Source organism: Pollachius pollachius (assembly GCF_949987615.1).
Source record: "Pollachius pollachius genome assembly, chromosome: 19".
NCBI lineage: Eukaryota > Metazoa > Chordata > Actinopteri > Gadiformes > Gadidae > Pollachius > Pollachius pollachius.
The window spans coordinates 8,591,417-8,614,898 of NC_136952.1; the positions used below are offsets into that span (position 1 = coordinate 8,591,417).

Genomic DNA, 23,482 nt, shown 5'->3' on the forward strand with positions numbered 1-23,482 from the left:
TTGTAAAGAAATAAGTGTGGTTTGTGCTTTCTAAAATAAAATTTTGAATCTAGGCCTACATGGTGATGTTAGGTAGACTAGGTTTCTGGTGGGATTTAGTATTGGTTTACTTTTGTATTTTTAATTATTACGGATGCTCATTAAACTACACTGACCTACATTTGTGTGGACTTCCGATAAAAGTTCAGATGAAAAAATATGAATATTTTATTATGTTTAATGAAAATAATATATTAGGCATAACATAGTCATTATCGACAGACCATAGTTCCTACTAAGTAGATAGAGTTTCATTATTCGTTATTCTTCGTCTGTTGAACCCAACGCAGTCCTCCCAGTCATAATGTACACAGGAGTCCTTGCCGTTTGAATTCCACTCCTCTCAACAGTAGGCGCATATTTCCCTTTTTAGGGCATGAGAATGTATTACGTAATTTAGGGAGTACTCGCATCTCTAGCAAACTCGACTTCGTCCACCGTGGAGGGCGGAGCCGCTTGAGAAAGAATGGCACCAGCGTGAACCAATCGCGTATGTGGGTCATGCCTTCGCGGTCGGCCATTGGCCAGAGGGCGGACATGGTTTCATTGAGCACTAGGTTTCTCACTCATTCTGTGTAGGAGAGATTTTTTCACGTTGATGGTTTCAAGGGGAGTAGTTGTAGTCTTCCCAGAGTCAAACTGTCCTGGGAAAAAAGTTAAGAAACTGATTCGGCGTTCGTCAAATAACTCATCGGGGTAAACCGGAAAGGATAGTTGATCTGTGTTTTTCTAATAGTGAGTGGTCGAAAGTTGCCATCATGCCGGTTTTTCATACAAAAACCATAGAAAGTATTCTGGAGCCGGTGGCCCAGCAGATATCCCATCTGGTGATAATGCACGAAGAAGGTGAGGTGGACGGGAAAGCCATTCCGGACCTCACGGCCCCCGTGGCCGCTGTGCAGGCTGCTGTCAGCAACCTTGTTCGGGTATGTATTGTTATTTACCACACGGGCTACCGCCTTTCTCCGCCTCGACGTTATGCGGAATACCTGTCGGTGTTTGTCCCGCCTCTGTCCAGCTTCCAACTGTTGATAGTTGAGGATCGTTCTGCGATATATTTATATTTTAGTTACGTTTGACCTTCCATCCAAGCTTTGGAATTTCGAAAAAAATGTTTTAGAAGTTCTCGGGGCAAAGGGCACTGACGCCCTTTCCTGTTGTACACGCCATGCCCCGTACCCTCGGTAGGCCACTGCCACCTCTTGGCGTGGGTATCCCCGGGGTACAGGGATTAGACCATATAATAACTAATAATTAGACCAGCTAATGTAGACTGTTGTAGATTTAATACTTATGATAGAGTGCTTGTTCCTCGCCTCACATGCTTCAGTGTTTAATGTTGATGATCTACACACTCATCATTTTACTTTTCTTTTTTTATTACTTTTTCTTCGAGAAAGGGAAGTTGAAGATATTATTATTTTCCTTAAGATACAATCGTTTGCACACTGGGCATGCATTGTTAGGCTTATATAGAGCCCTACTGAAAGAGACAGATGTGGCTTCCAGTAGACCAAAAACCTGCATAACCACAGCAAGGGCTTATGGTTTGCCGAAACCAGTAATACCTTTCATATCCAAGGCAGCAAGTGGGCAAAAATAGGCATGCATATCTAGTCCAGTTCCTCAGAATTCTAGATCAACCAAGTTGAATGCCATAAAGTTTTGATTTTAAACTGAAACGAAACACATCACACATTCAAACCTGCAACATCACAAACGTGTTTGGTATAGGAAGCAAAACACCAAACACCCACTCTGCAAAAGTTGTTAAGATGATATCTTTCAGGGTAGGGAGTTACCCAACTATTGGAGTCAAACAAGCTCCATTAGGTTTGTTGTGCTGGTTTTAGTCTGCTGGTGACCAACTACAAAATTCCTGTTTTCCTGAAGAAGGGTGCTTTGTCTTGTTGGTTATAATGGTCCCAACCCACTTAGGTTCTTTCTTAACATTTTGTGGTTTTTAGTCAAAGACTTCCTTCCATGGTTAAAATTGTTCATAAGTCCACACCCAAAGACCTCCTTCCACAAAAACTCTTTCACTATTACTCTGTTTCGAGAATCATATGCAGTAAAATGAAATGGGTCAGGTCTACATTAATGGAATAATACAGATAAGATGGCTCCATTTTTAATGGCAAACATAACAGTTTTTGTGCATATTGAATATATAAAGTATCACAGGATATCAATGCACACCGTGATTTCATAGCAGTATGATGTCAGCATGATCACCAGCTCCAAAAGTAGCATCAAGGCAGGTTCGTATCCCTAATTGTACACTCTGAATGGGAAACACAGCATGAATTCATTGTAATGAATAGTCAGATGCTCCCTGGTGTGGGTTCAGATGCCGCCAGGAATTGTGTCTGAGTCATAAACTGCCAAGCAGATGATGAATTATTTCTACATGCAGGCTCTTATTTGGAACTTTCCTTCAACATTATCATATGTATACTAGCATTCGGGGACATACTCTCTTGAACTATGCTTATACTTTGTATTACTTTTACCTAGCTGGGTCACTTTCAGCTCATTGTGTTGGATATTATTGACTCAATATGCTTTTTTTCCCCCGCCTTGAAAGATGGATGCTTGTTTTGGGCTCATGAGAAAGCAAGGCTTCCTAAACCTTGTGTGCACCGTAACTCACGTGTTTCAAAGACTTCCTCAAACGTCTGATTGCCTCTTTGGTCGTTCCCAGGGCCAGAGTTCAGCTCATTGTCTCTGCTGAGCTCCACTGCAAAATAACAACTTTAGTACCACAAAAGTCATCTACCATAGGCCGACCATAATACAACATTGAGAACTGTTGCATTCTCTAACCAGACACCTAAAAGTAACAAAGGAGTTTTCTTTCTAAACGGCTAGAGACCTCTGTTTTTCTAGGAACCTAAAATATCTAATAGATGCTGCAGTGCTCATTATCCATAGAAAAACTGTGGACAAGAAAGATCACACGCTCTTCTTGGCTGTCTGTAGAGATAATTTCAGCTAAATTTGCAGTCTTGTGAAGTGCATTGTGACGGCCCTAATCTCATTATTACAGATGCATGGTCATGAATAGGGCTTTCAGCCTAATGGGTCACGAAACACTGTAAACAATCCTCAGATATATTTTCTGCGTAATGGAGTTATTATTATGCAGTTATATTTGTGTGTCTCATTGCCGTGTACAGATAATGAAACGTCCTCTAGTCTGAGCTCTAAACCTGAGACCCCTGAGCACTGGGGTTGTGACTTTCCTAGTTTGTCTGATGAGGACAATGAAACAGCCCTCGATTTTAAAGATGAATGCAGGGAATGTGAAGAATTCCCTCAAAGATCGAGTCCATCTTGGATCAAAGCAGCATGGGGGCCAGTTTGATTCCCCCTTCGAACAATTTCAAGCGCCTTATTATTGACACAAAATTTAAATAGATAATATAGACGTTAACAAAAACATCTCTGGGTAACATGTTTTGTTTCAAAACCACAATTAAATGGACACACACAGAATCTTCACAAAAGTTAAAGGTATTGTAAAACTGGTGTCTGGTTTATGTGAAATGATTCACGTCTATAAAGTTGTCTTCATCTTTTGTACTCTGATTAGACACTGCTGACGGCATAACGCTATATCCTAATGAAACATCTGCATCGTTCCTAACTTGCTTCATGATGTTTAGGTACTTTTTAAGGTCAAAGCCAAGAAGCTGATAGCTGGGACATTTCCTATATTGCACCTATTTAGACATTGTTGCATAATTTTGCTCCAATTATAAAACTACATACAAGGTACAAGTGACAGCCAGTAAGCCATGCTAACATAGCATTAGCTATGCTACTAAGAAGTTCGATGGATATTCTGCAAACCTTGAGACGATACTTACTGCTCTTTTTGGTGCTGTAGCCCATGACATTTTCACAGTGGTGCACACATGTTAACACTTAATCACCAACTAATTAGCCTTCCTAGTTGTGTTATTTCTTCAGACTTGCCAAAAACGGAACTGCGCAACACACTACTAAACATAACTTGTGTATAATAGCAGTACAGTAAACAAGGTGTAATTTTTTTCAATGTCAAGGTCTATACAAATCCTTGGAGGGATACCTCACTCCATGAAACACGAAGCAAACCTCAATTACAGATGGGGTAGGCAATTTATTCTAGAATTTTTTTTTGGTATATTTGATGAAATTCTCTTTGGAGTAAGGCCTGAAGGGAAGAGTGAGATTTGTTTTCGGTTATATCATTTTAAAATGATAATTAATTTTCTGCTTTCTGTTGCAAGTCATGCAGACAAACCTAGCTTTCCTCTTATATTGCCTACATCAGGGAAGGCCCAAGGACAGTTTAAGGACTTTAAAATCATTTTGATGATGTGGCGCTTGGTGTGATGGGCTGACGAGGAGGACATTCAGGAAGGCCTGGCTGGCCGGGGGTGCCGGCCAGAGCTCCCAGCCAGGCCTGCAGCAGCTGGTGGCTCTGAGAGAGGGAGAGAAGGTGGCGGCGGGACAGCCTAGGCTTATGTTTAATCCAGGGCTAAGAAACACATCTCCTTCATGGGTGGTTGCAGACTAATGTTAGGGAGGGGTGAAAAAAAAATACAGTGAGTCGTACCCTAGACACGTTGTTGAATCAACTCTGCTGGGGAGCTGCAGTTTGCTCTCTTGGAGGCTGTTGCATTAATAATCTGTTGTAATTCGATGTTATGCAACATTTCTCTCCTTCTCCGTCTACCCTGAGCTGCATTGGGACACTTTCTTCAGTTAGATCGTCAGTAAGACTGCCTTCCCGGACGTGAGGGCCATTAATGTTAGTTTAATGGAGGGCATTGCCAGGGAACTGTACGGACGCAGTTCATCAAACGCCTCTAAAAGTCTGAGCAGAACGGGGAACTGTTTTTCAGCTCTTCTTTGTCTGCCGTGTTCTGTGGTACAGTAAAAAAGTACTGTTGTATGAGGGTTTCCCATTGCACATCAAGGTTCATCTGTAGGACATTGCTAAGGACACCGGGGACCAAGGCCACGGGAATTCGGCCATTATGCTGTTCTCTCTGGTCACCATGACTAACATAGCTTGGTGCAAAAGCCACCTGACATGTGAAAGGCAGGCTTGTGTTGATGCAGCCTAGAAGCTTTGAAAGTGATCTTTCTTCTTCCCTCTCAGAGCGATGGGCTGTTGTCCACAAGGCCCAGTTTGTTCTCCGGGCCTGTCCACTTTATAAAGCTACTTCACAGCGCAGGGTTTCCTCCTTGTTTTGAGCCCTCTTGGCTGGAAAAAGGGAGCTCCGTGATTCCCACTCCAGATGTCAATGGCGAATGACTTGGCTGACCAAGCATTTCATTGTGGGGTGTTTGACAGCAAAGGCCAGACAATGACACTGAGCCGGCAAAAGAAATTCCCAAAGAAAGCGGCTGGAAGTGAATTACTTAATAACAGCCACTCCTTTTTTTTTTTTTTAAGGCCTCTCTAGGTTCTATTCATGGAGTAAGTGATTTGTGCTGAGGTCTGGGTAATTGCTAGGCCGCCCCAGTGAGCCTCTTTCTTTATGGTATTGACTAGAGGAAAAAGAAAACCTTCCACTACAAAACGGGTCCAAGCGGAGCAACCCTGTCCGGAAGAGAATGTATGGAAGGGTTGAGTTGGACTAGTGGTGGGGCCAGCGGGATATGCTCAGAAGAAACGGACAGTGGCTCAAAATAGAGAAGGGGGGCGCGGCCTCTCAGGACATTGCTTGACAACAACGGTTGTGAACTTGTGTCACGGTCCTATTTTTACAGCAAATTGTTCGGGACACAGCCCGGTCTGTTGATTTTATTTCAGACTTGAGACCGCAGGAAGGTGGAAGTTAATGGACAGACCGAAAGGAAGGGGATGCAGAAGGGAGCAATTGATATCTATATCAAAAGGCTCATCTTTGCGTCGTGGCAGAAGTTTTTCCACTCAGTTTATAATGCGATCCCACGGGAAATGATGGCTCTTGTAAAATGCAAGATGGCTCAGCGCCTGCATGTCAACTTTCTGGTGTATTTGCTGCACTATGGTGCCAACTCAACGTGCTTATGACTGAACAAGTCATGTTCTCATTTTGAAGTCTGTTTATAGATATAACATATTCTGTGTTACCTTTCCACTAGTAAAACTATAGGTGTGGCAATGACACGATAGTATTAGGATAGGAGTGCATTGGAGCCCACATACAGAATGTAATCACAGATGTTTGGACTTTGCACACTTACACTTACACACTTTGATGCATTACTATTAAATTACGTCCTCAATTAAGAGTCATGCCTCTTAGGAAATTCCAAGCTGGGATCCTTTGGTCCAACATTTAAGTGGAAGACCTTTCTTCCACTGTCCCCATGCAATTGGCATGTATAACACTATCAGCATGCATGTCTGCAAAATCTCTAGACATGACAACATTCTGCCTTTGTATGTTTGTCTAAGTTGTTAGTGTCTGCCTTACCAGTGTTTCGCTAAAAATGTGGGGATCTAGTTAGAGTGTAACCGCCATAAATATCCCATATGCAACAGCACACATCAGACATAACATACAAATCAGTATTGTGTTGTAATAGCTAGCACTACTTCCGGCTCAGCCACGCCTCGACTAAAAAGTTTGCCACAATCCCACAGCCCTCCCGACCTCCCTAATGACGCCGGAGCACTTCTATTCTGAAAGGAATGCGCTGGTCCATAGTTAGCCCAGACAAGGTTTTAATGGCACCTTTGTTGGTATATGTTAGCTGGCTGTCACTCTGTGTCCATGACAGGTCCCCTCTGCTAAGCTGAGCGGACCTTTCAGCATGCCATGAAATTCAGTCAGTCTAATTCACAAACACGACACAGCCCACAGTCCCTATGGCCCAATGAAAAAGGCGTGAGGAGACGTATGTCTAGGTGCTGCTGCTGCCCCCATTACAGACTTCACGTCAACCATCTGGAATGAATCTGCCACTGAGCCCTGATGGACTTGCTGACAAGCTGTGCTGGCATGCTCACCCTTGGGCCAGCTCTCTATAACAAACACCAACGGATTGCATGTGTGTGCGATCGTTGGCCAATGGATTAGCATTTTAGCGTTGTGGTATTTTGCTCACCGAGCCTTTTTACAATTTCCGGTGTTTTTTTCGGAGCAGGATGAGTGTCACAGACTACAGGAACAGGGAATTAGGTAGCAAGACATGTTGATACCTGTCGAATATGTACCTGTGAACAGAGTTGTGTACATAGTGGGAGTTGGACTCGCATTTAACAATTTAAGTTAGGGAAAGCTCCTCATTGTCAGCCTGCTTATTGATATAGGCGACAAAAGGATTTCCTATAGGGCACCGAGTGACGCAATGGAATTTAGCTTTGCTGCTCGACTTGTTTGCATGCAGATGTGCGTTTGCTTCTGTCTCTGTGTGCGGGCGTGCACATGTTCACCAGCCCTGCACGCTCTGTGGGGTAAGTTAGGCTGTCCCACTGGAGTGGAGCTGATGACACAGGGAGTACGAGTCATCCTGGGGATGCGAATGGAGAGGTCATCTGGGAAACGCATTATAGATCGTGGAGGAAGGGGGTGCCTCTCCATTATTAACAATCAGCGTTGAGAAAATTGGCCCCACATTTAACTATTAACTACCGATGAAAAGACACATGGAATGCTGCAGCGGGGCCCAAATGTTACTTTCTATTAAACTTGTCTCTCTTTGGCCTTCGATGAAAGGAACATACCATATGTCTTCTGTTAAAGACCATGACTAATGTTGGAATGCTGGTCCATTTGTGTTCCAGGTGGGGAGAGACACTGTCCAGACCACAGAGGACAAAATAATGAAAAGGGACATGCCGCCAGCCTTCAGCAAGTAAGCACGGGACGAACAACAGGGGGTTCTTGCATCGCATTCCCCTGATCGGTTTGATGGGGTTCCTCTTGGGTCAGCAGAGATCTACAAGATTATCCAACTTCCTTAGGCTCTGTCTCACTCTGTCTCTGTCTCTGGGTGTCTGTGGTGGTTATAGTAATGGCTATTTGTACTCAAAGGTCACATGTGGCATGTTAAGTGCTTAAATGCTAGTCTGGCGCTGGTGTAATATAAATAATACCACAAGACTTTTCATCAAGGGAAACATTTCCTTGATGGGGGGAGAGAGAGGGGGAGAAGGGGGAGAGAGAGAGAGACTTAAGGATGATATGACTTCCTTCATATTCAGGATATACAGTACACGGAGGTGGTATAAAAGGACTTTATGTCCCTATATATGCCTCAATGGTTTTAATTACCCTGTTGACTCTGTCTCAGCTGTTGTCGACCCCCCCCCCTTGAAATTTTTGAATTCAATACCTTGATTCAGCTCACTACTCCACCGAGCCCAATCCCTCATTTAATATAAATCATTAAATTATGCCCAGCTGCTGGCCAATCAGATCTCAGTCCCACCCCTACACATCGCCTGACTTATTAAAACAGGAGAGCAAAGCAGAAGGGATGGATGACCAGGCTGGCTGAAGGGGCTCCTCCACCCACCAAAAGGTCATGGATCAGGGTCATCAGGCTCCACACATTTGGCGCCTTGAAGTCACATCGTCACCCTGTAGTCAGCCATCAGCACATGTGCCAGAATGCGTCGTTCAACCCCCCCCAACTAAATATAGTGTTCGCGGGGGTTTGGTTAATGCATGGCTGTCTCTGGCCATGCACAACTATACCGGTGGTGGAGCTGGGCCTCTGACACACACATTCACTCACACACAAAATCACTCACTCACAATCACAGACGCTCAAATAAATACACATTCACAATTTCCCCTGGCCCTAAATGCTATGGTCATACATTAGTCATCCATTAGGCCATAGCCTTCAAGAGGGGGGGAGGCTGTAGAAAAGTTTTCCCTTCTGTGGACACTTAACAATGCATTTTAAGTATGTGGAAAATACTGATAATGTCCCCACTGTTATCCAGCCAGCCTTTGGCCTGCAGGCAACGTTAGGAAGTCTGGCTTCCACGGGAACAGGAACACGTGTCAATGCTTGGCACGATGCCCGTGTCTACGCACAAACGGCTGCTGTGATACACACAGGTGGCGCTCGTAGTGTCCGCAAGGGGCAAAGCCACCATCCTCGTCTTCCTGAAGTTCTATTGAACAATATTATTTATGACGATCAAAGACATTGGGAAAACACTTGATAGAAATCCATCTTTAAGAGAAGTTTGTATTGAATATGTGGCTAGCCAAGATGTAGTCCCTGGGCATGTCCCTATTGGGCCTCCTATTTTAGTTACAGGAAGTCAAAGGATTGGTCCCCTGCCTGCCCCCCCCCTGAATCCAGCCCCTGGATCGCTGGTTCTCTAAACCATTTTATAAATTGTATCTGTCGCGGTTTATTTCTTTTATTTTAACTACACTCATTTTCACAAATAGTCTTGTCCCTAATCTTGTATTGTATATTAATTGATGCTGAATGTGGTTTGCGAGAATTGTACGAGAATCGGACTGTTTGTGCTTATTTTATCATAGTGCTGCCTTCTTGGCCAGGTCGTTCTTGGAAAGAAGATTTTAACCTCAATGAATTTTGGTTAAATAACGGTTGATTGCAACGTGTGTTTGCCTCCTCTCCACACAGAGTTGAGACCGCCTGCACTAAGCTGGTGCAGGCCGCCTCCATGCTGAAGGCCGACCCGTACTCCGTGCCCGCCCGGGATTACCTCATCGACGGCTCGAGAGGCATCCTCTCGGGAACCTCGGACCTGCTCCTCACCTTCGACGAGGCGGAGGTAGACGCATGGAACTCGTCACCTTTTCCCCCTGAGGAGGACTAAAGCTGCTATATGCTGCCCCAGTGTCTATCTATAGTGGACGAGGCTTCTTGTCACCTGAGCTGACCGTTTACAGCGGCCATGGCAGTTTCCTGTTAAGGCAGGGGGCGTGGTCCCTGCTCGTAAGCCCCGCCCACAGTCCCAAAAAACCTGCCATCATAGTGTTAAGAAACTGAATAATGGTTGAAGGTTTTAAGAGGTTTTCAAAAATTTAAGAGCTCCATTGTGGTTAGCTGTGAATAATAAATAGTACATTCATAACCCTTCACATTACTAAAAGCCCAGATAGAATGTGGCAAATTTGTCACCCGTGTTTACGCAGACACTTTTAATAACTTTTATGATGGTGTATCAGCCCCTGCTCTTTATGAGGCTGTGTAAAAAAGTGCGGGATCAGCTTTGGGATCATCCGGCGTCCCATAGCTGTCTGCTGGGGGTATGGTATGGTGTGGTGGGGTGGGGCTTTTGGCTATCAGTCATCAGTCAGCCCTTTTGACAGCGCAGGGTCATCACACCCCTAAGCAGAGGGCGGTTGATGGCCGAGTGGGGTGGATGAGTGTGTGTGTGGGGGTGGATTAACTGTTGGTGCAGCACCAACAGCTCATATACATGCAGCTGGGGAGGACAATAGGGAAGAATGTCTGCAGCCAGCAGTATCAAAGTCCAACGAGGGCATTGGCTTTGACTGACATCGGGTGGGGGAAATCTGGGGTTTGCATGTTGTATTAGTTCTTGGGATAGGGAGGGAATTGTAATTCACATGTGCTTAATATCTATTTCTATGAACCATGTTTTTCTATCATTGTAGGTGCGTAAAATCATCCGAGTATGCAGGGGCATCCTCGAATACCTGACGGTGGCCGAGGTGGTGGAATCGATGGAGGACTTGATCACGTACACGAAAAACCTGGGACCAGGTTAGAGTCTTTTCCATTCATTTTTTACTAACTGAGAGGGAACAGAGATGGCCGCTAGGTGATTCAGGCCCATCGAAAAAACATTGATATCACAGTACCGGTGTTGGGCAGGTTACTTTAAAAAAAAGTAATTAGTTACAGTTACAGACGCCATTTTCATCATGGTACGATACCCAACCCCGACCCCCGTTTTCAATGAATGTATTTTGCTTGGTCTCAGCCTGGTCAGCAATGTTAACCACCTTTTCTGTGCCCTTGACTAGGGATGACGAAGATGGCCAAGATGATCGACGAGAGGCAGCAGGAGCTGACTCATCAGGAGCACCGCGTCATGCTGGTCACCTCCATGAACATGGTGAAGGAGCTGCTGCCAGTCCTCATCTCAGGTACCCGCTAGCCCCTGCATTCAGTTCAGCCCAGCTTCATCTATCGAGCGCGCTTCATGCAGACAGTATGTCGCTCACTATGCTTAACATGAACATACAATACAAGAATAAATAAAATATAATGTGTGCAATAAAAAGAAAAGGAGGTGCTTACCTTAAACAATAATGTTACTAGTACGATAACAATAAAAATACAGGAGTTAACATGTAACATGTACACAGAACTACGATGGAATAGAATAAGGCATTAATGTTGTGTCGTGTATGTATGGGTTTAAGGAACGCTAAATAGATTGATAGAATATAGCTTTCTTACTACATTAGCATTGTATGCCTCTTGTGTGTTCTTTGCTGCTCCAACCACATTGTTGTGTCAGATGTGCACCACTGACTGAGAAAAGGCCGGAGAGGCAAGAACTGGGACCGAACAGTGTATTGGAGTATTCTGATTGGTCGTTGTCTCTCTGCCACCGCCCGTGTCCTCCAGGTATCAAGATCTTCGTGAGCACCAAGACGTCCAGGAGCCAGGGCGTGGAGGAAGCCCTAAAGAACCGCAACTTCACCTTCGAGAAGATGAGCGCGGAGATCCACGAGATCATCAGGGTGCTGCAGCTCACCTCGTGGGACGAGGACGCCTGGGCCAATAAGGTAAAGTGAGCTGTCCTCCAACCTCCACCCCCTCTCCTCCCCCTCCTCACTGTAACCTGTAGCCTCTGCTTTCACAGACACACAAGCTCGCTTCGTATATTTTTAAACCTACAGGGCTGGAACTCTGTAGTCGATTAGCTAAGGCTGGTCGGTGGGGTGTTTTAATTGGTCGCTTATCCCACAACATTCCTTGTTGTGGGATAAGCGACTTTTAGCCTTTTCTTCGCACACTGCTCCCTAACCCCCTCCCAGATTGTTCTGGGGAGACGGCTGGCTGGATGAGGACTTAATCACCCGGCTGTATTTGAATCTTTATGTCATTTGAGCCGTTCCACCCTTCGTTAACCACCTCTTCATTCTTCATATCATGAAAAGAGGCTGAACGACTTCAGTTGCTTTGTCGTTGCAATATTACGCTTTGTGGGAGAGTGACGACTACAGCCCACTGTTTAGTTTGTCCAGCAGACTCTGCCCGCTCATATGTTTCTCATTGTTTCGTACCGCGACACATGCACAGCCTCCACGCTGCTCTTTCTCCTGGGCCCATCCTTTCTCTTCTCTGTGTCGCAACCTTTCTGGTCTCTCAGTTGGTACGTCCCGGTTAAATGTTTTTTTTGTATTTATGTTGTTCTCCCTTTCTTTTTTTTGTACCATTCCGTTATCTCCCCCTTCCTGTCCCCCCTCTTCCCCCCCCCCTGTAGAAGGTAAGCTTTCCCTGTCTCACCCAGCTCGGTTGTGAGACAGCATGCTCTGGTAGATGTGTGTTTGTGTGCGTTTGTGTGTGTGTTGTCTTGTGCCATGTGGTGCCACAGTTTCCCATGTAGAACTGTCCAGGACTGAATTGCTTGTTGCAGTATTACTATCATTTATTTGGATGCTTAACTCCATCCTGTATCACTGCTTATGGAATGATTCTGCTTCTACTTATTTTTTTGTTTCATGGCCAAAATTAGTCAAGAAAAGGTTTTGCAGATGCATTGCATTTGGTTGTTGTTGGTGGTTTTGCTTGCAATAATATGCCATTGTGTGCACATCTTTGCGCCCTCCTACTATGTCAAGTCAGGCGAACAAAATGCCTTTCAGTTGATCAACAGCTCTCAGTGCTGTTGTAATGTGTTGGGTGCTGATGACTCAACGTGCCCCTAGGCGTACTGTTCCTTCCTTCCTCCCTCAATAATCCGTTTCATCGATTGCTTCCAGAGCCACACGTTGACCTAACAGCCATAGGAGAAGGGCACATGATACATAGCTTGGATGGTGTTCTTTGGTTTGCATTATCGTTTTTAGTTGTAATACATTTGTGCGTTATGGTTAATAAACCCAACAAACTTTCTGTCCCTATAAATACTATCTAAACCCCTCTTTCCCATTTTACTAATTGTGTTTCAATGTGATTAATAGCATCCTCTGAGTGTGTTACTATTGTTTGTATTTGTCTTTGAAATGAGGAGACCATTTGAAGATCTATTGTTCAGTTTCGACATGCAATAAGATATATATATATATTTTTTGTATCCTCTCACTTAACCCACTTCCTCACAGTAAATAACATAGTCACTTGCTTAAGTGCACCCAAGTGCCAACCCATTGTTGTGCACATGGTTAGCACGCAAACACAAAATACACGGCCACAGCAATGAAATATACCCTCGTCACCTTCTACTTCCTGCTTGGTTTGGTTTTGTTCAACTGTATTGCCTGTCATGCCTCAACCAAACACGCCCACCCTCCTTCGGTTACAGCCTACAATACAGTTTTCATAGAAGTGTTAAAGACGTTTATATATACACACATTAAAACCCCTTCAAGTCACATTATCAATGCTGCCATGATAATAGACATAATTTTGAAGAAGGGGTTCCCCATTATGCTATATTATTATTCAGTGTGTATGCCAGAATTACATTTACAAAAATGACAGGTGCTCTTCAACATAAAGTCTAAACCTGATAAATGTCTGATTTATATCCGACATTTGGGGAAGCCGCTTGTGCCATTCAAAAGTCTATATCCACTTAGCCATTCAGTCTTCTCTGTCTGCCTATGTTCTCCATGTCCTATTAAAGGGCTCTGCGTTGTTTCCTCGGTTTGGCCAATGAATAGACTCATTGTCAAGTCGATCAGTTCTCAAACAGATAGTTGTATTTCCAGCCAGTCCAATTGAGTAACAATGGGTAGTCTCTTGGGTTTCTCTGATGGAACATGCTTGTTCTGGACGGTGGAAACTATAGTTTTGAACCCCCCCCCGCGAGTAGCTTTTATCTTACAAAACAGTGTGGCGGCGCCAATGGATGACAATAGTTCTCTTTTATTGCACCAAAGATTAATGCTTGTATCGCTCACTCCCGATCCTCCCCCCTGCTCCTCGTCCTCTCTGCATTTCCACATGTACAAATTGGTCTCTACACCTTTTGTAGCCTTGTGTGTAATCAGTAATCACTGATGTGACTGTCCTGGTTCTTACCTCATCGTAAGTTTTTAAATACAGTGATCTCATTCCAAATGAGTCACGACTAGAGTTTTGAGTAGCCGTGTGTTTGTTTGGTATCCAGTGACAACCTAATGCAGACATGGATGGACATGTTGCTAGGCTGGGTTTTCCACAGAAAGGTTGAAATTTACATGATTCCAAAGAAAAAAGTTTAACTCTTTCCACAGCTTTAATGAAAAGCAAACATTGATGCTTATAGACGAAGGGGAACAACAGTTAAGTACATGAATTGAGTGCCTTCGGGTTTATTGATTTAATATTAATATCCCCCCCCCCCCCCCCCCCCCCCAAACCTCAAGGACACAGAGGCCATGAAGAGGGCCCTGGGGCTCATCGACTCCAAAATGGCGCAGGCCAAGAACTGGTTGAGGGACCCCAACGCCCAACCAGGTAATCAATGAACGGAATCCATATCCTCTTGATTTTCTTTCAGTTGATGTTTTGGACTCCTGCACCCCAACATGATATTAAAGGTGACATATGACACCACCAGGTGTGAGTGGGATTAGCCGTTACCAGCCGTATTGAAAATCTGCCTCTTCTGACATCATAAATGGGCGTGTCCACCTAGATGTATGACTGATAGATGATGTGTGCTACAGTCCACCGTTTAGGCTGGTAGACCGATCTATCCAGCACACATCTAGGTGGCCATGCCCACTTGTGATGTCAGAAGAGGTCGATTTTCAAAACGGCTAATCACACTCGCACAGGCTGGTATAATATGTCACATTGTAGATAAAGATTGACGTTTTTGCGTCCACACCTGACACCTTGTCTTTTGTGTGTGTGTGCGTGTGCTTGTGTGTGCGTAGGCGACGCAGGGGAGCAGGCCATCCGCCAGATCCTGGACGAAGCCGGGAAGGTCGGAGAGCTGTGTACCGGAAAGGAGCGCCGGGATGTGGTGGGAACGGCCAAGACCCTGGGACAGATGACAGATCAAGTGTCTGAAATGCGCGCACGGTAAGGGTCGGGCTGTTCCATCTTTTCATGTTTCAAACGTTCGTAATTTTACATTTCTCATTTTGAATTATAGCACATTATTTTATAAAAAAATATTTATAGTAGCATAGATTGCCTAGGTGGTCTTACTTTTCTTCATCCTTTGTGCATGAGCTATAAATTCCATGGCTAAATAGACATTAGTGTAGGCGAGAGATACCGGAGATTAATGTGTTAGAGTGGATTTATACAACTCCCTTTGAAACTCTGGATGTTGACAGAAACCCAAAGATAACCAATATCAAATCCAGCTGTTTGGTATTCACTGAAAATCCTTGGCTTTGGCTACTCCAAACATTGACAATTCCCCTGCCTTTTCCACCCGCACAGGCAATGACCTGGTTTATAAACCAAACCATTTGGTTTATAAACCAAGTGCCTGCAAGGCATCATCCAGTTCCTGGTGTAAACAAGCACTGCACTAAACAGTGCATGCACATTATAGAGCCAGCAATCGCTACACAAACCCCCCCCCCCAAAGCAGTGTATACCGTGCTGCAGATGAGGCTGGTGGTGAACATGCTCTGTGGTGTGTCGGTTCCAGAGGTCAGGGGTCGTCTCCGGCTGCCATGCAGAAGGCCCAGCAGGTGTTTCAGGGACTGGACGTGCTCACAGGCAAGGTGGAGAACGCAGCGCGCAAGCTGGAAGCCATGACTAACTCCAAACAGGCCATCGCCAAACGGATTGATGCGGCACAGGTGAGCCATTACTTCCACTGCGCTTGTATATGACTGTGTGTGTATGTATTAATCCGCTCCTCTGTCCTACCTCTCCCGACTCTCTTCATACCTCGCTTTTTCGAGATTTGACGTGAGATTACGCTAAGCTTCTGCAGAGCCCGGGCAATCCGACTTTGATCCCTACAGGCTTAAAGTTAGCGTCAACAAGACAGAATGGGTTTCAACCACATTTCAAACTAAGATGAGTAGTATTATAGTAGTATAGATTAGTAGTATATTAGTATTAAGATTTGTAGCGTAGTGTACCTTTAACCAAGCGACCAAACCGTGGCCCATGGATGACCGTGTCCGACCATCTTGCCTGCAGAGCTGGCTGGCAGACCCCAACGGGGGGCCGGAGGGAGAGGAGAACATCAGGGCCCTGCTCGCCGAGGCCAAGAGGATCGCCGACATGTCGGAGGACCCCAAGGAGAGGGAGGACATCCTGCGCTCCATCGGGGAGATTGCCGCCCTCACCGCCAAGCTCTCTGACCTCCGGCGACAGTAAGGCTGAGGGGTTTATTGACGCCGGACGGAAACGGCCTTACCTTTTTGTTTGTTCAATTTGAAATTTATAAATATGAATCCCCATTGTGTACGGTCAAAACTATTTATATCGTTTTTACTCATTGCATTCCAACGGACTACTTTAAATTGACTATCGACTGGGACTAGGAGCATAAGCAATTATTATTATTTATTTTTTTGTGCAGGGTCGGTTAATGGCCTACACCGTGAAAGGGAGTAAGTTGAACAAAGATCATGGCTGATTGATCTGGACATAGACAATGTCAACAATTAACCTGGGGTCTTAACGAACCGGCCCAAACCCTACCTTAAATATAGTCAATTTATTGATGTGTTTACTTATGCTTGAATTTCTAACCCTTCAGGGGCAAGGGTGATACACCAGAGGCCAGGGCCTTGGCCAAGCAGATCGCCACTGCCCTGCAGAACCTGCAGTCCAAGACCAACAAGGCGGTGGCCAACAGCAGGCCGGCCAAGGCCGCCGTGCACCTGGAGGGGAAGATCGAGCAGGCGCAGCGCTGGATCGAAAACCCCAACGTGGACGACAGCGGAGTGGGTGGGTCCTGGTGATCTCCTCCGTAGCCTCTCGCCATCCCCACCACCCCTACCACCACCACCACCACCTGCACCACCTGCACAGTGTAGACATTAACACACTGGTGGACATTCCTTCCATTGTTGTTCTACACATTCACTGTACTGTACCCCTAAGTGTTTGGAGGTCTGGGGTTCGTCAAGTTGACGCTGTAGTCAACTCTTCCTCGGATCATTTACACAGACTAGTCAACCTTGTTTAGAGCAGTAAGACCACTGCTCCCTGGGTTGGGACGTGTGTGTGTGTGTGTGTGTGTGTGTGTGTGTGTGTGTGTGTGTGTGTGTGTGTGTGTGTGTGTGTGTGTGTGTGTGTGTGTGTGTGTGTGTGTGTGTGTGTGTGTGTGTGTGTGTGTGTGTGTGGAACTGGTCTGGCGTCCCATTCAGGGTATTCCGTTGCCTGACACCCGTAGGGAGCTGCACAACCCCCAGCCCCTCGCTGCCGAGGAACAGGGCAGAGAACGGACACGTGGATCGACAGCAGAACGCTGATCCATGCACAAGGAGGCTAAATCTGCAAAGCATTAACCCGACATGTGTGTGTCTGTGACCCCAGGCCAGGCAGCCATCCGGAGTCTGGTGGCGGAGGGCCGGCGGCTGGGCAACGCCCTGCCGGGCCCGTACCGACAGGAGCTGCTGGGTAAGTGTGAGCAGGTAGAGCAGCTCATGGCCCAGCTGGCCGACCTTGCCGCCCGGGGTGAAGGGGACTCCCCCCAGGCTCGGGCTGTGGCTCACCAACTCCAGGAAGCTCTGAAGGTAAGAAAACCCCCCTCACCTCCTCCTCTAGCTCACAAACCCATACTCATGCTTGTGAGTTAGAGACAATCTTGCCCTCTGCTGGCCACTTATGATATCGAATCAACAGCTATTATATGTTTAGTAATAGAGTACTAATGTGAAAACGTCAAGTTGTCCTGGCAACCGGATTTTCAGTTCTAAACAATCGAACGAGAGATGGCGTTTCCATTGCTGCCATGTGTTGCTTCTTTCAAAATAAAAAATAAATCAATTTCAAGAGGTGAAAATCACTACCAATCGAAACATGTCGAGGCTTTCATGTATTCCCCTGGGGTATTAAAAGGAAAAGTTTGACGACGTTACTTTATTATTATTTTTTTATATGAAGAAAATCTATTCTCAATATTATTTACATCATTGGTAAAGTAAACTTGCAAATCACTTCGCAAAATAATCGTTTATTTTCTATATAATGTTTGTGTGGCATAGGATTTCCCCTTGTTAATTTGGTTTGTGTAGAACCGAAAATCGGTTGCTATGGAAACGTGATGTCACCCTTTAGTACCCTTTAGTATTTGTGCGACTATTGTCGCACAGATGCCAAACGTGCGATGCCTTTGTAACATACCCCCCTCCCCCCCCCCCCCCCTCGTTGCAGGAACTGAAGGGTAAGATGCAGGAAGCGATGACTCAGGAGGTGTCGGACATCTTCAGTGACACCACCACCCCCCTCAAGCTGCTGGCCGTGGCGGCCATCGCCCCTCTGGAAGCCGCCAACAGGGATGAGGTCAGAGACTCCCCCTCTCCACTGGTTTCTGTTGACTGTCTGACTATAAAAGAGGTTTAAACAGAGATTTTTTTTTTTTTTTTTCATTCATTCATTCATTTGACAGGGACAGTGCACGTTGAAACTTTGCTACAAATGTGCCAGTTTTTTATCATCATCTGTCTTTCTCACAATATCAATTAAAGATAAAGTATGAATTACATATACTCTCTCTAGATTGATAGGTTGAAAGACAGAAAGAATATACTGTTGATTGAACCTCCCCAGCCAAAAGCCTAATCGCACCGTTCCATTGGGCCCCTGTCTCAGGTGTTTGAAGATAGAGCCGCTAACTTCGAGACCCACTCCAATAAGCTGGGGGCTACAGCGGAGAAGGCAGCCGCCGTGGGAACGGCCAACAAGAGCACCGTGGAGGGAATCCAGGCCGCGGTCAAGTCCACCAGAGACCTGACGCCACAAGTATGGCCAACATGAAAACAACATGAAACATGAAACGTTCATGTTCCGCTTTTAGTTACCGTTAAGTTCTACCATCTCTGTGTGGACTGACGTCTGATGAATGGTTTTATTTTTCAGGTGGTCTCTGCTGCTCGTATCCTGCTGAGAAACCCAGGCAACCAGGCCGCATTTGAGCACTTTGAGACCATGAAGAACCAGTGGATCGACAACGTTGAGAAAATGACAGGTGGGCTTCAGCCATGACCTGCCCTTTACCTTGTTAGCCCTTACATATTGGCCGAGCCTCAGAGATGAACTGATTGCGGTTGGGTTCTAGGGATGGTGGACGAAGCCATCGACACCAAGTCCCTGCTGGACGCCTCCGAGGAGGCCATCAAGAAGGACCTGGAGAAGTGCCGCGTCGCCATGGCGAACCATCAGCCCCAGATGCTGGTCGCCGGGGCAACCAGCATCGCCCGCAGGGCCAACCGAATCCTCCTGGTGGCCAAGCGGGAGGTGGAGAACTCTGAGGACCCGAAGTTCAGGGAGACGGTGAAGGCTGCGTCCGACATGCTCAGCCAGACCATCTCTCCCATGGTGATGGATGCCAAAGCAGTGGCTGGAAACATCCACGACCCAAGTACGTATCATTATATATTTATATATATCAAATTAGGGCTGGGCGATATATCGAATATATGCGATGTATCGCGAGATGTTCTCCAGGCGATGTATAAAATGCCCCTGTCGCGAACATCGAATACAAATTGGCACGTAATGTTTCTTTTTGCCGCCGCCGGCATACTCGTTGTGTTCCCTTCTCTCGCTCTTTCCTGTGGCTCTCTGCCTTACAGACTCATATGTATTAAACACACTCACTCCCCCCGCGAGATTCTAGGATTCTACGCGCGTGTGTGACGGTCGCGTGTGTGGCGTCACACACGCGACCGGTGAGTGAGAACAGCGACCGGTCACTCATCTCCTACCGTTGAGTGAGAACAGCGAGAGAGAGAGAAAAGATGATGGAAACGGAGGATTTGGTTTCAAAAAAAGAATAGTACAGGATCCGTCGTCTGGCAGTGGTTTGGCTACCGAAAGGAAGATGTGGAACAAAAAACGGCTTTGAGCTCTGTTTTTGCTCGAAAATAATTAACGGTTTGAATAAATGCTGTGTTGGTAAATCTAACTTGCTGTGATTTTCCTTTTCTTATGTGCAAGTTCTAAATTCTTCCAATAGAAAGCACTAATGAGTTTAAACAATATGTTGTTTCATGTAATCTACATGCAGACTTATGTTTCAGGAATACTCGAATTATTATAACATGCAGTAACATTATGCCAGACATGGTTGAATCGAGCATTTATGATGTGCTCTAGAGGAGATTCAAAATATATCGAGATATATATCGTGTATCGAGATATAGTAAAAAAATATCGAGATATTCATTTTGGCCCATATCGCCCAGCCCTATATCAAATTAGTTTTTAGATCAGGTGTCGCTCATATCACTCTTCGATGGTGCATACTGTAGAGCAGCCTTAAACAACAAGTGATTCTGGCTGCGGTTGTCTGCCCTCATGGCAGATCTTCAGAAGGGCTTCCTGGACTCGGGCTTCAGGATCCTTGGGGCTGTAGCCAAGGTCAGGGAGGCGTTCCAGCCTCCGGAGCCAGACTTCCCCCCGCCTCCTCTCGAACTGGATCAGCTCCATGTAAGCGCTGTCATGACCACACCGTGCCGAATGGAACTTTGAATCTCAATTTGGATTTATATAATCGACTTGGACTCCCACCCCCCAGCTGAACGACGAGCCGGCGCCGCCCAAGCCCCCGCTCCCAGAGGGTGAAGTCCCGCCCCCCAGGCCCCCTCCCCCAGAGGAGAAGGACGACGAGTTCCCCGAGGCGAAGGCCGGCGAGGTGGTGAGCGAGCCCATGATGGTGGCCGCCCGGCAGCTCCACGACGAGGCTCGCAAATGGTCCAGCAAGGTGCGTCACCAGCGTGGTCGGTCGCCAGGGTGAAGCAAACACCGGTTGCCTCATCCTTATGACATCATTTGTTTGTTTTAATTTGTTCACATTTGTCATTGACGATTTCCGACACAGAATCAATACACACCACATGTCTTTTTTTAAGGGTAATGACATCATCGGCGCGGCCAAGCGGATGGCCTTGCTCATGGCTGAGATGTCGCGCCTGGTGCGGGGCGGCAGTGGGAACAAACGCGCCCTGATCCAGTGCGCCAAGGACATCGCCAAGGCCTCAGACGAGGTCACGCGGCTGGCCAAGGAGGTGGCCAAGCAGTGCACCGACAAACGCATCCGGACCAACCTGCTCCAGGTCAGTCCGGTCTCCACGTCCTCATCCAAAAGCGCGTCAGAACTGTGAATCGATTGGCCATCGGCTCACAGCGAGATTTTGTTGAGATTGACGATGGATGACTCAGGTGTTGTGATCTTGCCCTAGGTGTGCGAGCGCATTCCCACTATCAGCACGCAGCTGAAGATCCTGTCCACGGTCAAGGCCACCATGTTGGGTCGCACCAACATCAGCGATGAGGAGTCTGAGCAGGTTCGTCGTCAGCAATGACAAGGCGTCGCATTGGTTTCGCTCGATGGAACGATCTCAATGACTTTTCAGATCGGTCTCATTCGTTTTGTCTAAAAAAAACTATTCTGATGGTGTTTTTCTTCCTCTTGGTCCAGGCCACTGAGATGTTGGTCCACAACGCCCAGAACCTGATGCAGTCCGTGAAGGAGACGGTGAGGGAGGCCGAGGCTGCCTCCATTAAGATCCGGACTGACGCAGGGTTCACTCTCCACTGGATCAGGAAGACCCCCTGGTACCAGTAAAAGAGACTGGCCACTGGTAGTTTGTTGTGTGCTGGTTCTGGCCAACTGGCATGAGGATGAGGATGATGAGGATGATGATGAGATGATGATGATGATGAGAAGTTTGTTTGGAGGAGCACTTTCTCAAAGCTGTTGAACCCACATCCCCTCAACCAAAGATGGTGACAGAAAACGATGCCATGATCTGCTATTCTTCCTACTGGTTTTGCATCTGTTCAGATGGCCATGGCTGTTGTACTAGAATGTAAACATGGGACACTTGGTGCAACATATAGGTTTTTGGTTATTACTGGGGATGTTTTTTTTGTATATATATTGATTAGATTTGGGCTTTTCATATATTCTACAGGCAATTGTTGTCACACTTTCAGATACAGTTAACACTAGACATTATTGTGATGAAGTTTTCATATCTTAAATCTTATTGTGTTTTTCTGCATGTACTCACTGCTATTATACACATGAACCATTAAGGAGTTGTTGTAAGCACAGCGTGGCTAGACCCAGCTCACTCAAAATGATAGTGTTAGGTTGTCTGTTTACAATAGGTTGCTGTTAAAATTGAAAAGATAAACACTGTACATTACTTTAAATTGTGTAAGACATCTACAATGTTTTCCCCTGACTTTTGCCAAAGAAGTTTTCTGTTATGAATTATTTTTAGCTGGGATTTAGCAAGGTTATGTTTCATAATTTATGCAAAAACTAATTAAGGGCTGTTGAACCTTAACCTCACCTTAACATATAAACTAGAACATTAAGGGAAATTTTAGTGGTTATAATGAAATGTACTTTACTTCCAGCTATTTCACTATTTGTACTCGGGGTTGTCTCTTTCTTTTGCTTGATACTTGGTGATTACACAGAGCAAGAAGGGGATATCTGGCCCATACTAACCTATTTCCCCCAATTCCTCTGTGAAATTATCTTACTTGTCAAGTTTTTCATGCTTATCATTTATATATTTTTTTATGTTGGTGTTGTGCACAATCATTGAAATATAAGGAGGGTCAAGGGAACGCTGGGGCAGAGTAAATTAACAATTATGTCATGAAACATTACCCTAAAAGCCACATGTGTCTGAAGAAGTGCAAGCCTTTTCATTCTACCACAATTGTATTTTACACAGGAAGATGTGTGTGTGCAACAGTACTGTGTATTGTGAAATGTATAAAGACAAACGATGTAAGGTTTAATCGTTTTGCCCACAACCCAGCGTGCCTTTAGGAAAGACTTTGTTTCCAAAGCTCTTATGATACTGTGCACAGGGTGCCTCGTATTACTTTGTTGAAATGCTTGTTGTATATGATTCTTTAAAGAAGTAATGCTATCTTTATAAACTCTATGACAAATCCACTTTAATAACGCAAAGCCTATTGCTCTTTTTTTTTTTTGCTTAATAAAACATTAAAATAATGCAAACCGGTTCATGACATCGTCAGTCCCGCCTAAACATTGCTCACAATTTTTCAATAAAGCTTTTATAGCACTTCAATGTGTTTAACATCATTTTCTTCAGAAAAAGACTACTTTCTAATTTAACAAAGTCCA

At 45.5% G+C, this 23,482-nt stretch overlaps 1 protein-coding gene across 1 annotated transcript; it reads left to right on the forward strand.

Moving 5' to 3' along the window:
- The first annotated feature begins 628 nt into the window (after positions 1 to 628).
- Positions 629 to 23,420, forward strand: vclb (vinculin b). The gene is made up of 21 exons (XM_079756672.1): positions 629 to 965; positions 7,814 to 7,884; positions 9,646 to 9,796; positions 10,647 to 10,755; positions 11,019 to 11,141; positions 11,629 to 11,789; positions 14,580 to 14,670; positions 15,096 to 15,243; positions 15,827 to 15,980; positions 16,330 to 16,505; positions 16,895 to 17,085; positions 17,677 to 17,876; positions 18,517 to 18,645; positions 18,955 to 19,104; positions 19,222 to 19,330; positions 19,421 to 19,723; positions 20,669 to 20,793; positions 20,882 to 21,067; positions 21,216 to 21,419; positions 21,546 to 21,650; positions 21,785 to 23,420. The coding sequence occupies exons 1-21, from the start codon at positions 798 to 800 to the stop codon at positions 21,929 to 21,931; spliced, it is 3,201 nt and encodes a 1,066-aa protein (XP_079612798.1). The 5' UTR covers positions 629 to 797; the 3' UTR covers positions 21,932 to 23,420.
- The last annotated feature ends 62 nt before the right edge of the window (positions 23,421 to 23,482 follow it).